Here is a 19,176-nt window from a genome sequence, read left to right on the forward strand (position 1 = left end):
ATTATTCAAATCTCTCACAAAAGAGCACCTATAAAAGAATAAATGATTGTACAAAGCAAGGGACTATTACTTTATTCTCGTACAAATCCAATAAATATTCCATCGTTTTCACTCTATGAACAGCTTTTAACGTAACTCAATATTTCATTGCCTGTTCGGTACCTCTTCAAAAACCCAATACGGAAACAAAATGGGGTTTGTTTTATAAAAACTGATTATCGCATATTCTGGATGAAAAAGATGCGAATTCGCGAGGAACCGAAAGAATGGTCTTATATAGTAATTCATAATATTAGTCATGGTAGTTTAGCAGATCAGCGAAGAAAGAAGAGATCGACATAGCCCAACTACATGCATAGGCCGTTTAATTATCGTTGAGGCTCGAGTGTGAAATTGCGTCACTGCAGAACCTCACTTTGCCTGGATGATCCAATTAACTTAAAACGACCATTTTCTTCCTCTAATCAGGCGAATTTGAAACACTAACGACGACGGGAGGAAAATTGAAGCTAAAAGAGGGGCAGAAAAATGATTCTAGAATAACTTAAATCTTTCGGAGAAAGAAGGGAACAGGAAAGTGTCTGACATTTGTGTTCTGTAAGTATATTTGTCAATAGTATTTATACCAAATTAATGAAATGATATGAAATACGTAATAATCAACGAAAATAGTTACCCACTTCTACATTCCAAGAAAAAGTAAGAAATAGAAAAGTAGCTTCTCCGAGATTAAATTTTTAGTCCGCTATATATAATCAATTTAATTCTTCTTTCAAATCTGTTGTTTTATAATTAAATTGAGGTTCCATTAAGTTAATTATCGCTCGTAATTACATTCTGATTTATCGTAACAGTGAATGAATATTATTAACATATGTAAATTAATTGCAAACTAATGACTGAATATCAATAAACTACGATCTTCTTGCGGAGTTATCAAATTGTTCATGATTTTCAATTGTTCATTATGAAAATTATCAACAAGATATTATAATTAAGTACGTGATTCGTTAATATTGAAGTCAAGTTTAAATCGACTTATATTTATTATGTACATAATTACCACAAAATTTTTATTTTGTAATCAAACGAACACAATCTTTGCGTAAAAATATCCAAGATAATTATTCTAGTTGAAACCAGCATCATTTTATTGTATTCCTCGGTATTTGAAAAGTATTGTAGGTGCTGTGAAGCATGCTTTCATCAACTGTTATGTTTGTATAACATAATCAATTTGCCCCCTGCGTGACAGATATCGATACATCCCTTATAGGATTTCTGAACTAACATAAGCTTCATATGAATGCATCTGAATGTATGCTATTTACATGTTTACACAACAGTTGCCGTAGACACAATTGGATGTAAACGTACATAAACACTTCTGTATAGTAATCATTTCATTAGAACGGAACGTGTCTCAGCGTCTCATACTACGTTGACATGATCACGTTATCGTGCAATCAGGTAAATAATTATTATGTCATTGATTGATTACGAATAATTTTTATATAACTTGATTAATCAGATCGTTTCGTTCAATAGTACATTTAAACAAATTTTGCTGGTCGTATTTTACTAATGCTAAAGATGATGCAGCGATGTTAGGTATAATTAACATTCCTACAAATTTATAGAAATATGGAAAATATGAATCGATAGGGATGAAAAACATTTCGAATAGAAAAGTACCGAAAGTAAACTAATTTATGATATAAAATACTATATCCTTTTCTTTGTTGCAATATACTTAATTCAATAAATCACCATAGAAAATGTAAAACGCTATAAGAATATATCTATTAATTATTCGTTATGACTGAGAAGAGATGAAAATTTTAAATATCTGCAGAGTTTTATTAAGAAATTTCAGATCTACTCTTCCTTTGTAATTATAGATAATCATAAGCCGCACGTTGCGGTGCGCTTACTATTAGAGCACCTCCTCTTTCGAAACTAATCATCGGTTGCAGGGATTATTTATAGTTATAGCAGCTTCATAGGGCCCATTTGCAATTTACAGATTTCCTACTTTGGTCTTCTCCCATTACAAACATCAGTTTTGATCAAGATCTAGGTACCATCGATTGATTATCCCCGCGGATACTGGTCTCCTTTGCGAGGAAGATAATACCATGGCCATGTATGTCCATTTGAGAAACACGAATCTATTAATCCGACATCGATTAGCAGACTCTCCCATATCGTGTTTCGTGTTACGGACGTGTTCCATTTGATACAGTGTTTCACATTGATTATAACTGAGACGCGATTTTACTATGAGTAACGATCATTACATCTTACACAGAATAAAGGATTATAATAAGAAGTTAATATAATACAATGTATCTGAAGAAATTCGACGATTATATATAAAATTTATCTATATAAACTTGTCTTTCGTGCAAATGACTATCAATTTACTTTTGCTTCTCTATTGCCATTACATATCTATATCATGAAATAAACTGTACAGTTAATATACATTGTATATGTACAATATAATCCGATAAATAAACAACCATATACTATATCATTAATAAATAGCAAGCATATAATCCAATAAATAGTCAACCCTCTGTGATTTAATTTGAAGGCCCTAAACAAATCAAAATTTGACTCGTATTTGCACGAAAATATTTTTAAGTTATCTAAGATCATCAAGTTTGATTTATAGTGACAATTTAGAATTTGTAATACAGCTGTTATTGGTAGACACTTAGGCTGTTGAATCGCTCGAGTCACGACAGTCGTTTCCTCTTCGAGTCGTCACCGTTGAGATGAAATCCAAGAGGAATCATTCGATTTCACGGTGAAAGGAATAAGTTTGAACGTCGAGATGCCCGGCATCGGATCTCTTCGTCGAAACTTACTCCGTTTCCCGGGTTCGCGCGGCGAGAATGAAGGAAGAAGGCGAGGAAATTACGTGTCAACTGAGCATCAAAGATTCCGCTCATGCGAACCGACGGTAAAGACTTTTGCCATCTGTACAGGTCATAACGCGTTTCGATGTCTTTAACCTTTCGCCTTGTCATTTTTCTAATGACTAAATTTTCTGGCTTCCCTCTTTCACGATAATTTGTCAACTATTAGTAAATTGATTAAAATTTAACAATTCATAGGTAATATACTCTTCTTTTATGATTCTATCTATATTATAGGCCTCTTTTACAATTTTATAATTTTATATTAAACGGAACAAATAAATAACTTGCAATAATGTGTGAAAGTTACTTGTGAAATTTTATTCATTTTATTACCAGATTTGTTTCTGCTGCGTAACCGAGATACATATTCATGTATTAATATCGTTAACTTCTAAGTTGTGACTTGAGACCATATGACTCGTAAAATTTCATTAATAATATTAGCTAAATTGCGCAAAAGAGCTCTGGAAATAAATAAATTATGTGACAAATAAAGAACATCGGAGTACTATTAAATCTAATTTTTCTTCTTTTTCATTTCCCACAAAAAGTGGAATTGTATCAGGTTATTCGAGAAGTTCGTGCCAACTTTTTCATCGAGGAGAAAACGAATATATGGAACTAACTTTGAGAATAATCACCCACTCTTTATTTTTTGTCAAAGTATTTGTGTAAAAATTTCCTAATTTTTTAAATTAAAACATGTATTTTATTTGATCTCCTTTCTACAAATCATAGTTATTTTTATATTTCATGAAACACAGTTTTTGTTTTTCATAAAACAAAGCTTCTTAAAAGGTGTATTAAAAGGTTACAATAAAAGCACAATATGTGAGGAAAATGGCAATGGCTTTCTGTTTTCTTCTCTGGACAGGGCAAAAATAGATAAATGAAATTTACATTGTACGCCAATACAAGCTATATAATCGATATTATCTCGAAATGTGAGATATAATGTAACATCAATGTATTATCGGATTTATTCAGCGAGTCTATTTATTATTCAATACACTTAATGCGTTATGCTTACTGCTGTAAATCAGTAGAAAACGCATACGTTATTTATGTACATATTCTTGCCTTGTATCGCATTAAAAATGAATCCATTAACCATCATTTATTTTATATTTTGAATTTTCATTGCTACTTTTTAATAGGGAGTAGCAAAACAGTCTTTAAAAAAGCGAAAAATGTATAGCTTATGCGTATATGAGATCTTCGTTTTATTTTTGACAGTAAAATACGTTAGAAAAACATATAAAGGAGACATTTTTTGACTTTACCCTTTTAAAACATAAATTAAATATTCTTTACTATACGTGTTAGATATTATACGACGTATTAAAAAAAAAAAAAAAAGACGTTAAAAGCTCTGGAAGCTTATAGTACTCATCGTATTGACATATATCGACATATGCCTAAATCAATATAGGACACCATATGTAGGTCACAAAGTCAATACTTTTGCTATAAAACGTAATTTTACACCTGCTTTTATGGCGATACATATTTTATTTAATTTACTCATCTACATTGTTCCATTTAAAATCTGTTTCATCTAAAATTGAGAAAGAATCAATAGAATGAAGTAATGAATTAATAAATTCTATTAATTTCAGTTCAAGATTTTTAATAAAGTGAAGATGAGAAAACTACGTTAGTTTTACTTTCCATCTCTTAATATTAGTTACGTCTGAATTAATAATTATAACGACCTTTAAAGAACTTTTTATATTTGAAAAGCGAATAATAGTTAATGATTCAACTGTTTGCCCAGAAAATACAGCTGACCAAACTTTAGAATGAAAAATTAAAGAATAAAAAGATTAAATTAGTTCGACGTGTGAAACTCAATTTTCAAGAGGAACGTGTGTATTACAGAGACAAGGATTAGGCGAATAATAGCACACTGATGTAGACGATATTTGGATATAACTCTGATAAGGTTTCCTTTGTACATGTACTCGCTATCTGAATAATCTGCACAGATAATATGTGCATGCCACTGTTTGCCAATATGTGTCTTGAAAATTCAATTTAAATAAAAATCGCGTATTTTTCTTAGCTTAGCAAAAATTTTGAAGATTAATAAAATATTTATATCGATTAATCAACTACGAGTATATTTTAATAGCACTAATTAGAGCATGCATTAGTTCAAATTTCAGTAATTCAAGCTTTCCACTGTTTACATAATCGGTATAATGTAAACGAGAAGCACTTATGAGAATACAATAACATCATTAGAATTATCACAAGACAAATTTCGATATTCATAGTTTTGGATATTCGAATTAGATTTTGATGTTGAAATTGAAACTAGAGAATATTTAACTAAACTTAACATGTTTTGTTTTAAAAGCTAGTATACTATTGACCGTTTAATTGTAAATGCTTTTGATAATTACTTTTAGTCCCTTCTTTAATACGATATGACATATTTCAATCTATATTTTTAATGAGAATATTTCGTGACAGAGAAATTTCTAACTTTATTTATAACTAAAATTACCGAATGGTACAAAAAGGATCGTCGACATGTATGAATATTTTTTACAATTTTCATTGGATGGTATCCATAAGTTTTATAATACTCTTAACATACGTTTTCCATTTAACGATATACTTTTAAAATAATGAGAAAATAGCTACAAAATGTTCCTCTTCTACATTCGACCCAAAAATTTCTCGAAAAGTTTGCACTCCCACAACAGTGTATGCAATTACAGTTAGAGTAATTATAAATTCATATAAAATCCCAGTTTTTGTTTCTACTTTCTTTTACATCTGCTGTTAATACGTATGCTAAATATCCCATCCTTTTAAAACAGCTTGTATCCTTATACACAATTTTTTTAACGTATATTTCTATATTTCATAAACCTTCTAATGAACTCTCGTGAAATTTCTAAATAATAATACAATTATATAGGTATTATAAATAAAATTATAATGATTTCTATCGTATTTCAAAATAAAAGAAATTTGTATGTTATTTAAAATAAAAAATTAAAGTTTTTAAGTTATCTAAAATTAAAATTTAATGAAACTCAATTTTTTAAGTTACTTGAAATTACTTCAATCTTATTTCTAAAATGTTTATATACCTTATTATACATTATTGAAAGGAAAGTGAATTTATTATTCAATGATCATACATAGATATCTTCGTTCAGAACTCATGTATTGCGTAACAGCATTAATTTACGAATGAATAAGAAAATGAATAAAACATTCGCTTACTTCGGTTTACTAATAAATAATTACTTCGAAATTTGTCGATAATATAAATTATAATACGAATTAATAACAGAAAATCATGATAAATGAACATATATTCACTTGCAAACAAAAAAACAATTAATAAGTAATTGATAAATAATTAATAAATGATTTCTATTTATCTTCTACAATATTATTTATCTTGGAGTATATACAAAGAGAGAAAAATATCCTTTGGAATATAAATATTCATTAAATATATAATATATGTAATATATAAAATATTCTTTTCTTCACTTTAGTATAAAATTTCAATATCACTGCTTTATTACTATACAAGAGTAGTGCAAGAGTTTTTATGGAGATTTTATAGAACAAATTAAAATGAGAAAATAACCTTTTATCGTATAAAGCTTTACTTTTGAAACAAAATAAAACGATTGACTTGTACTTATATTACGAATAGCGATCCAATCTTATATTTCAAAGAAAATTAAATTAAGAAAATAATTAAGTTTATCATATGAAACTTTACTTTCGAGAAAAATAGCCTATAACATTTGTATGTATTTTACCAATAATAATAGTCCAGCCTTATAATAACACTAATAAATCTTTTAATATCAATATATTTATATATTGTTTATTTATCTGCACGTCACATTTCACTCACATTAGGTAATGAACATTCGACTATCCAGAGAATAAACCACGTATGGTAACAAATCAATTCTCCCGCGAACGTTGAGGATATCCCAAGGTATAAACTGAACTTGATTCAAATTTTAGCCGCAATCTAAAAGCGGACTATGAAGGAAATTAACCGCGTAGCGCAGTATGGTTTTCTCCCTATCCTAGTTATTTCTATCAAATACCTTTTAGTTCTTTTGCTTTTTTTCATATTGACAAGCAATCAGTTCGAGCTATCGATGGATAACCAAAATTCACGCAAATAAAGGTGATGTGACTAAACTTAAAAATTTTCTATAACTTTAACATTCTTAATCTTAAATAATTTTATATCTCATGTATGATAGAGGCAACTTAATTGAAATTATTCAGCATTTCTTCAACTTAACAATTTTAGGCATATATCGTTAACAGTTATTTACGAAATCTCTCAAACTAAATCCAATTTGCTTCAACGCGAGCAACTCTGTTTTACTTTCATGTATAAGGTTATGTTAAAGATTATTTTAGTTAAATTATCAATTTAATTACATATGTTGTTTTGTTTGATAAAATTTAAAAAAAGTACGATGAACTGAATTCGACAAATATTTAAAGTAATCGAAGCAAGAATAAAAGAGATAAGCATAACGTTCACGTTATTAATAATTTCGGAGATGAAACAGCGCGGGCAGATCACGTTGAAAAATTAAGAGTATAATAGCTTCTGCTCAGAATTATCATTTCAATAAACTGTTTATTCATTCAATGTGTATAAAGATGACAACTATTATAGACATATAGAATTTTTTATTTCGTTTACGATACTAATTTGAAATTCCATAATTATATTCAATCACTCACCTAAATCTCCAAAATTGTGAAGCACAAAAAGGTATTGTGTTTCAGGTTTATCCTGTCCTTCAGAGTTTCCAACTTTATCAGTTTCCCCTATTTGTACATTTCTGTGCACCCGGAAATCATAGAAATATTTGACAACGTAAAAATAAATCTAAAATCTGTTGATTTCAATCTTTAGTTGATGATACTTTGGATGACACTTTTTCTTCTTTTCTTACTGTCACGTTAAATCTTATAGATTATAGATTGATGGCACGAAATTATATCAATAATAATCGAATATTGTAATGTCGCTAGATGTAATTACACATTTTATCGTTCGTCATCATTTCACTGGCGCTATAGTCTTTCTCAACACCGAGTCGGTAATGTCGCGTGAGACACAAAAATGATAAGATAACATTTTCGCTAAACGTACGTACAAACGTACATATATATGTTTATACATACATACTTGGATAGTAATTAAAATAAATAAATAGAATATTAATTAAATATTAAAATTTCCTGAATCTCTATATGATGATCTATATGATCTCTATATGAGAATCTGATAGTATTCTTCTGAATCGTTAACGTCAGAAGTTATGGAGACGGAAATTACGTAGTCTTTGGATTATATGACACGAATTTACATTTTTCTACATAAGTAAAGATAAAGATTAGATCAATATCTGCTTGCATTTAATTTAACAAAATTTTGTATAGTATACAATTCGGAAAACAGGTTCTAGAATCGTATATTATTTATGTTATATTTCACTTCTCACGTAATGCAATACATATTTTATAAATGATCTTAAATATCAGAGGTGACCTGCAGTGTAAGGTTCAAAACAATTCTCGACAAAGTTATTTTAATCGCTATTATTGCTTAATAATTTAATCAAAGACGTCATTTTTTCAATTTCACCAACTACATACTGCACAACTATGTGATACGTTGTGCAATAGATCTGTTTATGCGATAGATATGCATATCTCGGCTATGTTTATACTTCCTTTTTCGGAGATATTGTTTGAGCTATCTTTCTTTTACTAAGTAAAGAATGAATATCGGTTTCTAACCGGATATATATAAATATTCATACAAAACAGCAATATGTATAAGATAGAAAAGAAATATGAAGTCACGGCATAGAAATAAATATCCTAGATGAGAAAAGACTAGAGAGAAATACGATAGAGAATTATACACTTACCTATATGTATATAATCCTATAAAATAAAAAAAATCGTATAAATTTCAAGTAACATTACAAGTACTTCATTTTTCGCGGTTGAAATAAAGAACCAAAGCTCTAAAACGAATCTTCAATAAAAACGATTGCTTTTTTCATTCTTTCCTACTATTGGCTACATCTAGTAATGGTATACATCTAGTAATGGTATATGATGGCTTATATTCGTACACACATATGCCAGAAATATAAGTATACTAAATGTATTCATGTGGTATCTAAGTACTTACATGCAGGAATCGAGAGATCGAGTATTTAATTACTTTGTTGGTTCAAATATGACGTTTGACAAGTGAGAGCCTAACCTTGTGTGATTTGTGTATTTATATACGGCATTTATAGCAATACACGCTCTTTAACTGTAGCTATCATGGTACGTGAAATAATTATCGTTTGATGTAATTAAACACGCGTATTATATTATGTCCTAAAATAAATATGTACGTTTTAAAATAAAATATACGTTATCGTTAAATAATTATATGAATGATAATCAATGTGAATTATTTTACAAACAAATGCAGGTATATCGTTAATGGGTTTTAAAGATAACACGTAAATCTCTTAATATTTACTATTTAGGAAATGAATGGATTCCTTTGTCAAAATTATCATTAATTATTAAATTAAACTGAATAAAGGAAAATTACTAAGGAATATTTTGGAAATGTTTTCCACTTTCATAAAGAAAAATTTAAAAAATTCTGATTAAAAGATTGTTTTCATAATTTCCAATTTCTATCATATATAATACTGTGCATAGTTCTTGTTTGGTATTTTGATATTTTGTTTCATTACTGAAACACAAAGTAAATATTACATTTACAGGACAATGATGCAGTTGCTCTGCAGAATTTGGAGCATCTGATGACTGAATTTTTCTCTCCAGAAACAACAAATGAACGAAAACGTATAATTGAAAGAAGTTTCCAGGAATTCGCAGGACAAATTGATTCCTGGAGACCGTGTTTACATTTCTTGTCTTCTACTAACAATCATTATGTCAGTATGTTTGCTTTATCTACATTAGAGGTATGAACTAACACAATTGAATTCCATCATTTTAATTGTTTGTAAAGTAAAATTTTCACAATTCAAAAAAGGATAAAAAATTAAATTAGTTATGAAATGAAAATTATTGTAGACGACAATTGGGAGAAGATGGCCAATACTGCCATGGGAAGACAGAGCTCTCACAAGATCAACTTTATATACATTATCATTAGAAAGAGGTGTAGCTCCTTTTGTAAGAAACAAAGTAGTCAAACTTGTTGTAGATATTGCTAGGCACGATTGGCCACATTTCTATCCAGATTTTTATTCAAATATCTTACAGGTTTGTATATATTTTAGCATTGAACTTAAGTTTTCAATTAATTGTTTCGATCTAACTTTTAATTTCCTTGTATGCATTGATAGTTATTAAGTCACAAGCATACAAGACTGTTGGGTCTCATTTACTTGCGAACAGCTTCGGAGGAACTAGCCACTCCAAGAGAAGATTTACCAATACAAAGGAAAAATGAGTTATTTAGATTTCTTAGTGCCCAAGTACCACTGACTTTGGATTCTCTTACAGGTATAGTTCATATATCTTACATTATTTCTATCTTCATTAAAAAAAGCTATGTAATTATTATTTTTGTTTAATATTTATTAAAATATTTGTTAAAATATTCTAAAATATTTATAGTACTTCTAAAAGAAGCAACAAAATTGCAAAGTCGTTCTGGAACAGTTACACCACCTCCATCACCCACTAGCGGTCAAACAGTAGCACCTGCAAGAGCTATTCTAGACGTAGAAGGGCTAGCCACAGGAACTAGTGAAGTGTGTATAGCAACATTGGATGTGTTAGCACATCTTTTCAGTTGGATTGAATTATCAGAACATATCTCTACAAATTTACTGGATGCTATCTTTACCTGTGCCAGGTATCACGATTCAATGGTAGGATTGCGTATCAAATATCACAATATATTGTAATTTAATTAGCAAATATATTAATCATATGTTTTATCAACAGAATGGCAAACAGATTGAAATGGCCGTACAAGCTGTGACTACGATAAATGAACTTTTATATCGACCGTTATGTTCTCCCGACGTAACCGATAGATTATTAGTAGAAATATTTCAAAATGGAGTCACATTATTTCAATTTTTGGAACGTTTGGATTCTATAAATGAAAGGTATTGAATGGTGTGAAGCATCTGACAAATTCTTGTAACTAAAGGCATTACATTTGTGAAAAAGTTATTATATTTCTAGTTATATGGAAAAGCTGACAGAGTTCTTACAATTATTTGTAACAAATCATCTGAAGAGAGTTGAATCGTGTCCGAAATTTCCAGTAAATACGTTATTAGAAGTCTTGTGCCATCATACCTTTCAGCAATGCTCAACAGTAAACGGATATCTACGATGCTTAGATGTTTGGACTACACTTTTAGAAAGCACTCAGTCTCGGTACTCACCAGTATCATTAGCTCTTGCCGAGAGAGTATTGCAAAAAATGAGTTTTAAGCTCAATACCCGCACATTGAAAGATCTTGATACAGAAAGCTTAGACGAAAATGTAAGGAAAATGTAATCTACAAAATTTCATCGTATTTGTCCTGTTTTTAATTTAGATCTATTTTAATCTGTACATTTTTATTATAGGAAGAAACAGAGTGGCAGCATTTCTTAAGATGTAATATAGAGTGTTTAGCAAAAATAGCAGATATTTCTCCGATTCCGATCTTTACATTATTGGTAAAATTTTCATCAATTATATATATATATATATATCATCAAAATTTCATCAATTATATATATATATATATATATCATATCATTTAATTAATCAATTATATATATATATATATATAATTATATAATATATATATATATTATATAATTAAATGATGAATTAAATGATATATATATCATTTAATTCACAGTTTTTAATTGTGTAAAACCTTTTTAGTATCGTTCTTGGAGGGAAGGATTAATAATGTTTGGAGAATTAGGTGCTGTTATTGCTAACAATCAAGTTATTTTGTTAAACGAATCAGAAGCATCAAATGTACACGCGCATTTACGAGATTTAGCTTCTACTACTCAAGCGTTAGCTAGATTGTATTCACTTTTCCTCGGTAAGTTAGTTCTTATACATATAATAATATCATGATTATGATTTAGCACAATATAATTGTTTAATAAAAAATAAGGTGATGATCAGAGTATTGACCAGTCATTAGCTGAAGAAGTAGTGTCTCAAACATTAGATGCCTGTAAATTTGCCAAGACAAACCAATTGTACAAAGCATCATTGCAACCAGCTGCAATTGTAATAGATCTTATAGAAGTGTAAGTAATATTTATAAAGAAAAGTATTTTTATGCAATTTTTAATATAATGCAGCTTATAAAAATGCTTCGTTTTGTTGACCAGTCATTCACAGTTGTTAGCATCACTCCAAGCTTGGTGCCATTGGATAGCCAACAGGCCAGAAAAGACAAAAGAATCACTATGTCAACGATGTATTGATTCATGCATTTTAGCATTAGATTATACAACATTCTGTGACAATCCGCCACCAGCGAATTTAACTCATTCCGCCACACATCTTTTCCAAAGTATCACTGCTGTGTTGAAACCTGTTTTATGGGATGAACCCACGTTTAGAAAGTTAATTTCAATGGTAACATATCCATTCCTTAAACCTGATACAATAAAAGTACTACGAAGGGCATTAGTAAATGCAATTGTCTTACCACATGGTGATGGATCTATTCGAGAAAGATTGTTGGGTAAGTAATTAAATGCTTACTAAGTAATAAATCTTAATAATACATGTATGATTTCAATCCATGTAGGCACGATGATATCGACATTATCTATACCTCTCGGTTTAGAAGGACAACTTGCACCTTCGGAATCTACCATTTCAATGACAGTAGTGCCATTAACTCAGTTATTAGAAGACTGTTCTGCCTCATCCACAACGATAAAAAAAATGTTACATTCGTGCTTGGGATCAACTATAAATCGAACATTAGAATTATTGCCATATATGATAAGATGTCAAAGCGTATGTGAGATTCTGCTTAGTTTTTTGCATTCAGTGTTTTCAGTACTACAACAGCAACTAGGCCCTGAGTTTACTCAAAATGCAGTTCAAAGAATGCTATACATTTATACTAGGTAGATCATTTCATTTTTAACAATTTTATTTAATTTATATCATATAATTTTATTTTCATATCTGATGCATTTGCAGAGAAAATATATCCGCGGGACCTGCATTAGATCAATTATTAGAAATCTTAATATTGGTCGTATCAGCACCTAGTAATGCATTTAAAGCATTTGTTCCTTCAGTGACTAATTTATGTTTAGGCCAAGTCTGGCCTGCTGTCGGGAATGATCTTAGTGCATATCCAGATACTACACTTGTGTTATTAAAACTTTTCCACAGGTACTATACGAATTGTATTTTGACTATTTGAATCATTAATGTAACAATAATAAAATTTAAATATTTGTTTTAGTATACTTATGCATCGATGGCAATATTTTTATAATACTTCTATACTACGCACCCTCGGTCATACTGATGAAGACGAATCCGTCGAACACAAGGAAGAATTAGTTGCAATTTTAGAAGCTTTCGGCCAAGCTCTTCTTCAGCCGGATGTTAACATATTTCGTCAAAGTCTACAAAGTCTAGAACAGTTAAATGTACGGTGGCGGCTTTATCAACGAGCTGTGTTCAAAGTTCATTTACTCGAGAGATTTCTAATGGCGTTATTCACTGTTCTATTTCAACAGTTAGTGGGATATTCTTGAATTACAATTTGTTTCACTTGAAGTGATAAAATATCTTAAACATTTATTTCTAGATCCCATAATTTATTGGCGGATGAGATTGCAACTGCTATTCATAGTTTAGCTTCAGTTAATATAGCGTGGTTTTTCGGACATTTTTTGCCAACATTCTTGGCAAGTTGTGAAGGTGTAGATGACATGCAAAAAGCTACATTATTAGGAAACTTTGACAAGTCTACGGTAAGTAGAACTAGAAAGATCATTTCGTAAGTAAGTTAATAAATAATTTTCTTATTGACTTTATTACGTATTAATAGGATCAACCGACTTTGACGAGATCAGTGCTGCAGTTAATTTCTGATCTACGGTGTTATCAATTTTGTCGACCGGGCTGAAGCAGTTGCATTTCAATGCGAAGATGCATTACGATGACATATTCAATACGAGTTTCAAAATTTCAGTAATGAAATTTTGAAAAAGCAACATTTTTTATCAATTTCCGTGCCTCGTGGCATATACCAAACATTTTTAAATCATAACATGTAAAGAGACGAATGTTTCTTAATGTTACAATTCTGTATCACCTTGTGATGTTACTAACATTATTTTAATGTTAGTAAAATAGGATAAAACTCTTTTTTAAATATTTTAAGTGTTACATTTATACTTTCTAATTCAATCTATTTCATGAAGTTTTATTGAAGAAACATACTTCTGTTAGAGAACTGAATATACGCAAGAGAATTTTTATTACAGGTTTTAAAAAAACATTGTATATTAGTGTCAAACTAGCATTGTAATTATTTTGTAACATGTATGAACGTTAAACTCAATTCCAATTTTTTGTGATATTTACTGGTATTTAAGCTTATCATACCCCTTCTCTTTTTGTCGATAAGCGGTTGTTTTGATAACCCGGAGTCTTTTTATATTGCGGCTTGAAGATTAGAGAGTTAGTCGTAAATATTTAACAATGATTCGTGCGTTGTCAAGCAATAGCATCTACATCCCTCAATTACAGAAAGTGAGGCACTTAGTAACAGATCCAAAATATGGATTCTTAAAGCAGTTAGGCCTTACAACCGAGAATCCGGGTCATTATGATGGACGATGGGGAGGATCTGGCAAAGTATTCTTTTCTGTTTATTTAATCATATCGTATGACTTTTAATTTAATTCATATTATTGATTCAGTTAATAGTAATTAAAATTATACCAATTACAATATACAAGAAATGGTTTTATTAATAATGCAATGCAGGTAATAGAATCAGTTTCACCAGCAACTGGTAAAGTAATAGCAAAAGTTCAAACATCAACACCTCAAGAAGCAAGTAATGCTATTACAGAAGCTCGTAAAGCATGGCCTCAGTGGGCATCACTGCCAGCTCCTACAAGAGGCGAAATAATGCGGCAAATAGGAGAAGAACTACGAAATAATTTAAAACCATTAGGACGATTAGTGTCTTTAGAAATGGGTATGCTTTGTTTATCCACAAAATTCTACTTTTTAATATTGTAACTTAATTTCAATATTATAATATATGACATTACAGGCAAAATATTGCCAGAAGGTATTGGCGAAGTTCAGGAATTTATTGACATATGTGACTATGCTGTTGGCTTATCTAGAATGCTCCCTGGTAGTATATTTCCTTCAGAAAGGAAATATCATGTACTTTTTGAGAAGTGGAATCCTCTTGGAGTAGTTGGAGTTATTTCTGCATATAACTTTCCTGTTGCAGTAAGCACAATTTGAAATAATAAAATGATTGGTAAATAAAAAAAATAATTAGAATTAAGAAAAAAGATATTCTAGGTATATGGTTGGAATACTGCTATAGCAATGGTTTGCGGAGATACCGTTGTTTGGAAAGGTGCACCTACTACCCCATTGACTTCTATTGCAACTACAAAAATAATTGCAGGAGTATTAGAACGAAATGGTGTACCAGGTTCGGTTGCATGTATGATAACAGGTGGATCAGATGTTGGTGAAACTATAGTTAACGACACGCGGTAAGATGTAATATATTTAAACCTTAGGAAATTTTTGTAATATCATAATCAATGCAATTACTATTATTATTTATAGCGTACCTCTAGTTTCATTTACTGGAAGTACTGAAGTTGGTAGAAATGTAGCTGTTAAAGTTCAGCAACGATTCGGAAGATCATTGTTAGAACTAGGAGGCAACAACGCAACAATAGGTAAATTAAGCAATACTAATAGCAATAATTATATCTTTATCACATGGTTACAGTATATTAAATTTAATTTAATTTATTATCTTTTGTAATAGTTGCTCCAGATGCAGATCTAGAAATGGCAGTTAGAGCAGTAGTATTTTCCTCTGTAGCAACAGCTGGACAGAGATGTACCAGTACTAGAAGAGTAATTCTTCACAACAAGATAAAAGATGAATTTTTAGGTAAAGTTTTATACTTTAGTTCAATTAACTGTAATTACAGCAAGCATTTAATAAAAAGATAATGTGTAAATTTAATAGAAAAATTGAAAACGGGATATAAGAGTATTTTGGAACGAGTAGGAGATCCTTTAGATGATAATGTTTTGTATGGACCATTACACAATCAACAAACATTAGATAAATATAAGGTACAAGTGTTGTGTTAATATCATGAAATCAATTATTAATATGATTTACAAATGATTTAACAAATATAAAATATAAAAATACAAAACTACAAATAATCAACTGATAATATAATTAACAATCATTTATAGCAAGCAATAAATAGTGCTTTACAAAATGGAGGGAAAATTGAATTTGGTGGAAAACAGATAAACAGAGTTGGCTTTTATGTTGAACCAACCATTATTACTGGTTTATCACCTAAAGCTGAAATTGTTCAAAGGGAGACTTTTGCACCAATTGTATATATTCTTGAAGCAAACTCTTTAGAAGATGCTATTGCTATTAATAATGATGTACAACAAGGATTAAGTAGTACTCTATTTACCAAGGATGTACGAAATATGTACCAGGTAAGGATATAACTACATGATTGCATTATATATGTCTCAAAATATTGAAACATAAATATTTTGTAGTGGGTGTCTGCACATGGCTCTGACTGTGGGATAGTAAATATTAATATTGGAACTAGTGGAGCAGAGATAGGTGGAGCATTTGGAGGAGAGAAAGCTACAGGTGGTGGACGCGAGAGTGGAAGCGATGCATGGAAGAATTACATGCGACGTTCGACTATAACTTTCAATTGTGGAAATGAAATGCCATTGGCTCAAGGCTTGAAATTTGAGTAATTAGAATATACAATTTGCGTCATGAAAATATTTTATTAATTTAATTCAAATCGTATAAAATCCACCTTAATATCTACATAGTATTGTTTATGAAACTTATATGATTGTGGTATATCAAATTTCACTTCTGCAATAACTTTGCCTTTGGCTCCATACTGTGCAGCTTTTTGAAGAACGTAATTACGCGTGCTTGTTTTATGTAACGAGTACACAGTATTTGACGCTAATTTAGTCGCGATTTCCAAAAACTTCATATCTGTGCCTGCATTATGTTTGGTACCAAAAGGTGGATTCATAATAACTGTATCAAAGAATTTCTCGAATCTCCCTGTAAGATTGTATATAATATAAAGATTTTTACTTTTAAAAAAGAGTTTTACATATTTATATATCTATACCTGGTAGATATTGTAGTATATCACACTGTACAGTTTCCACAAATAATTCTAAGTCATCGCAATTTTTAGAGAGAATGTTAAGTGCATCAGGATCTATTTCAAAACCAGTTACATGACTTGCTTCAAGCAGTTTCGCTCCAATTGATAAATGACCACAACCACAACCTAAGTCAGCAACAGTTCGTCCTTGTATATCACCAAATTGTACTTGAGCACAGTACAACATGTGTGATGCTACATGCGCACTAGTACAATATTGTTCAAGCAATATTTTAGGCTTTTCAAATCTGTCTAACTCTTGTAACCATGTCTCTAAATTGCGAAGTGTAATGCTAGCCATTTTCTGTGTTTAATCATCAATTGTCACCCAGTGTTACACTTTTAGTTCTATTACTTTTAAGAGGTACCCTTAGAAGGAGGTACTTAGTTCATATTAAAAATCACTTTATCACACTTGTTCAAAGTCTGTAGAATTATTTATTACTTATTATTTGAAACTGCAACTTAATTTTTCTATTTAGCATCAAATCTTGGAAGAACTGGTAAAATAAGATTGCCAAAGGAAGAATCCTGTGTTACAAAGTAACCTGATGATGCTGCATGCGCATTATGTAAAGCAGCTCTTTGGGATGCATTCATTACAACACCATCAGAGGTCTGTGTAGGAGGCTAATGAAAACAGATGATTAAGAATATAAAAACATATAATTTATCAGTCGATCTAAACAAATATGATATATAGAATATATATTTACCAAATTAGAAGGACCTGTTGATGTAACAGCTAATGATGTATTCAATGTTGGTGCTACACCTTGCTTTAAAAGCAATTGTTTCTTTAATTGCAATTCTTCTAAGATTTTTCTATTCTGTAATTCTACAATCAGTGCGAATAAAGATTCAGTATCAATTTTATTGAAGAAAATAATTATAAATAGTATTACCTCTCGAATTTGATTGTGAAAAAGCCATCAAAGTTTTGATTTTTAAATTGGAAATAAGTTACGTCGCCGATTATATTTTACGATATAATTTATTATTAAATCTTACCTAAAAAGTATATAAAAGACATATTTAACAAAGGGATATTAATTTAAATAAATTTTTGCTGACAGTTTATAATTTCGCCATCATGCTAATACTTTCATTGTTAATCATTTTGCGTTACCTTAATTTCGTCAAAACATGAAACTCCTAAAAAATATCTTTAAACGAAGTTCTATACCAATACTTTAACTGCCATTATCGATATTATAACTACTTATCTACTTTTTTATTAACATAAAATTATTTACAATGTCAAAAGTTTGTTGCTTGTAAAATATTTACGTGTCTTCGATAATCTCTAACTTTGTTCTACATAGTAAGGTATTGTTGCGTTTGATTTTGTGTGCGTATACTTATATCGGATTGGTATACATAGACAGTGGTGCGAGGGAAAATGAATATAGAGGACACTGGTATCAGTAATAGAGAGGAATGAAGTACACTAGGCGAACAACAGTGGCGCTTCATGCCAAAGCCATTATGGCTGTGATCAATTCGCTTCACGGAATCTCGTATCCATAGAATATATATATCAGTGATACGATCGCGCTTGTTTCTTTTCCCACCAAAATACCCACTAGAGACAGAAACTGATACCCCGATTTACAACCTAGAATATTGCTCTCTCACTCTTGTGTTCTCTTCACTGGTTCTTAAAAGAACACGCAGACTATTTGTATAAGTCTATGGTCGAAACGTAGTT

At 30.2% G+C, this 19,176-nt stretch overlaps 4 protein-coding genes across 7 annotated transcripts; 2 read left to right on the plus strand and 2 right to left on the minus strand.

The window, feature by feature from the left end:
* Positions 1-9,132: 9,132 nt before the first annotated feature.
* Positions 9,133-14,590, plus strand: LOC126865813 (exportin-6-A). 3 transcript variants are annotated; one of them, XM_050618713.1, is made up of 16 exons: positions 9,133-9,296; positions 9,752-9,955; positions 10,068-10,259; positions 10,343-10,502; positions 10,617-10,873; positions 10,950-11,116; positions 11,196-11,502; positions 11,589-11,681; positions 11,896-12,064; positions 12,140-12,278; positions 12,363-12,721; positions 12,788-13,115; positions 13,192-13,389; positions 13,463-13,741; positions 13,814-13,979; positions 14,057-14,590. In XM_050618713.1, the coding sequence occupies exons 1-16, from the start codon at positions 9,294-9,296 to the stop codon at positions 14,132-14,134; spliced, it is 3,099 nt and encodes a 1,032-aa protein (XP_050474670.1). In that variant the 5' UTR covers positions 9,133-9,293; the 3' UTR covers positions 14,135-14,590. The 3 variants fall into 3 exon arrangements, with proteins under 3 accessions (XP_050474670.1, XP_050474671.1, XP_050474669.1); XM_050618712.1 differs by lacking the exon at positions 9,133-9,296 and adding an exon at positions 9,303-9,447; XM_050618714.1 differs by lacking the exon at positions 9,752-9,955 and having other exon boundaries at positions 9,138-9,296.
* Positions 14,591-14,700: 110 nt separating this feature from the next.
* Positions 14,701-17,028, plus strand: LOC126865816 (putative aldehyde dehydrogenase family 7 member A1 homolog). 2 transcript variants are annotated; one of them, XM_050618717.1, is made up of 9 exons: positions 14,701-14,868; positions 15,001-15,217; positions 15,296-15,483; positions 15,559-15,758; positions 15,835-15,950; positions 16,043-16,171; positions 16,250-16,359; positions 16,489-16,749; positions 16,816-17,028. In XM_050618717.1, the coding sequence occupies exons 1-9, from the start codon at positions 14,713-14,715 to the stop codon at positions 17,026-17,028; spliced, it is 1,590 nt and encodes a 529-aa protein (XP_050474674.1). In that variant the 5' UTR covers positions 14,701-14,712. The 2 variants fall into 2 exon arrangements, with proteins under 2 accessions (XP_050474674.1, XP_050474675.1); XM_050618718.1 differs by having other exon boundaries at positions 14,718-14,897.
* A 13-nt stretch (positions 17,029-17,041) lies between these two features.
* LOC126865820 (rRNA N6-adenosine-methyltransferase Mettl5) lies at positions 17,042-17,775 on the minus strand. The gene is made up of 2 exons (XM_050618722.1): positions 17,427-17,775; positions 17,042-17,356 (listed from the first exon to the last, which is right to left on the minus strand). Exons 1-2 carry the CDS (start codon positions 17,764-17,766, stop codon positions 17,064-17,066), a joined length of 633 nt encoding a protein of 210 aa, XP_050474679.1. The 5' UTR covers positions 17,767-17,775; the 3' UTR covers positions 17,042-17,063.
* Positions 17,693-19,044, minus strand: LOC126865822 (SOSS complex subunit C). The gene is made up of 4 exons (XM_050618724.1): positions 18,595-19,044; positions 18,371-18,476; positions 18,182-18,303; positions 17,693-18,095 (listed from the first exon to the last, which is right to left on the minus strand). The coding sequence occupies exons 2-4, from the start codon at positions 18,396-18,398 to the stop codon at positions 17,940-17,942; spliced, it is 306 nt and encodes a 101-aa protein (XP_050474681.1). The 5' UTR covers positions 18,399-18,476; positions 18,595-19,044; the 3' UTR covers positions 17,693-17,939.
* Between the last annotated feature and the right edge of the window lie 132 nt (positions 19,045-19,176).

The sequence above is a fragment of the Bombus huntii genome, chromosome 5 (assembly GCF_024542735.1).
Source record: "Bombus huntii isolate Logan2020A chromosome 5, iyBomHunt1.1, whole genome shotgun sequence".
Classification (NCBI taxonomy): domain Eukaryota; kingdom Metazoa; phylum Arthropoda; class Insecta; order Hymenoptera; family Apidae; genus Bombus; species Bombus huntii.

Excerpts from the sequence above, each read along its gene's own strand:
- LOC126865822 (XM_050618724.1), bottom strand. The coding sequence starts at position 18,398 with ATGGCTTTTTCACAATCAAATTCGAGAG. Across the intron at positions 18,304-18,370 it reads TTCACAATCAAATTCGAGAG|AATTACAGAATAGAAAAATC; the intron begins GTAATACTATTT and ends CACTGATTGTAG. Across the intron at positions 18,096-18,181 it reads CAACAGGTCCTTCTAATTTG|CCTCCTACACAGACCTCTGA; the intron begins GTAAATATATAT and ends TGTTTTCATTAG.
- LOC126865820 (XM_050618722.1), bottom strand. The coding sequence starts at position 17,766 with ATGGCTAGCATTACACTTCGCAATTTAGAGACATGGTTACAAGAGTTA. Across the intron at positions 17,357-17,426 it reads TATACTACAATATCTACCAG|GGAGATTCGAGAAATTCTTT; the intron begins GTATAGATATAT and ends ACAATCTTACAG.
- LOC126865813 (XM_050618712.1), top strand. The coding sequence starts at position 9,406 with ATGAATGATAATCAATGTGAATTATTTTACAAACAAATGCAG. Across the intron at positions 12,065-12,139 it reads ATTGTATTCACTTTTCCTCG|GTGATGATCAGAGTATTGAC; the intron begins GTAAGTTAGTTC and ends ATAAAAAATAAG. Across the intron at positions 12,279-12,362 it reads GTAATAGATCTTATAGAAGT|TCATTCACAGTTGTTAGCAT; the intron begins GTAAGTAATATT and ends TTTGTTGACCAG.
- LOC126865816 (XM_050618717.1), top strand. The coding sequence starts at position 14,713 with ATGATTCGTGCGTTGTCAAGCAATAGCATCTACATCCCTCAATTACAG. Across the intron at positions 15,218-15,295 it reads ATTAGTGTCTTTAGAAATGG|GCAAAATATTGCCAGAAGGT; the intron begins GTATGCTTTGTT and ends ATGACATTACAG. Across the intron at positions 16,360-16,488 it reads AAACATTAGATAAATATAAG|CAAGCAATAAATAGTGCTTT; the intron begins GTACAAGTGTTG and ends AATCATTTATAG.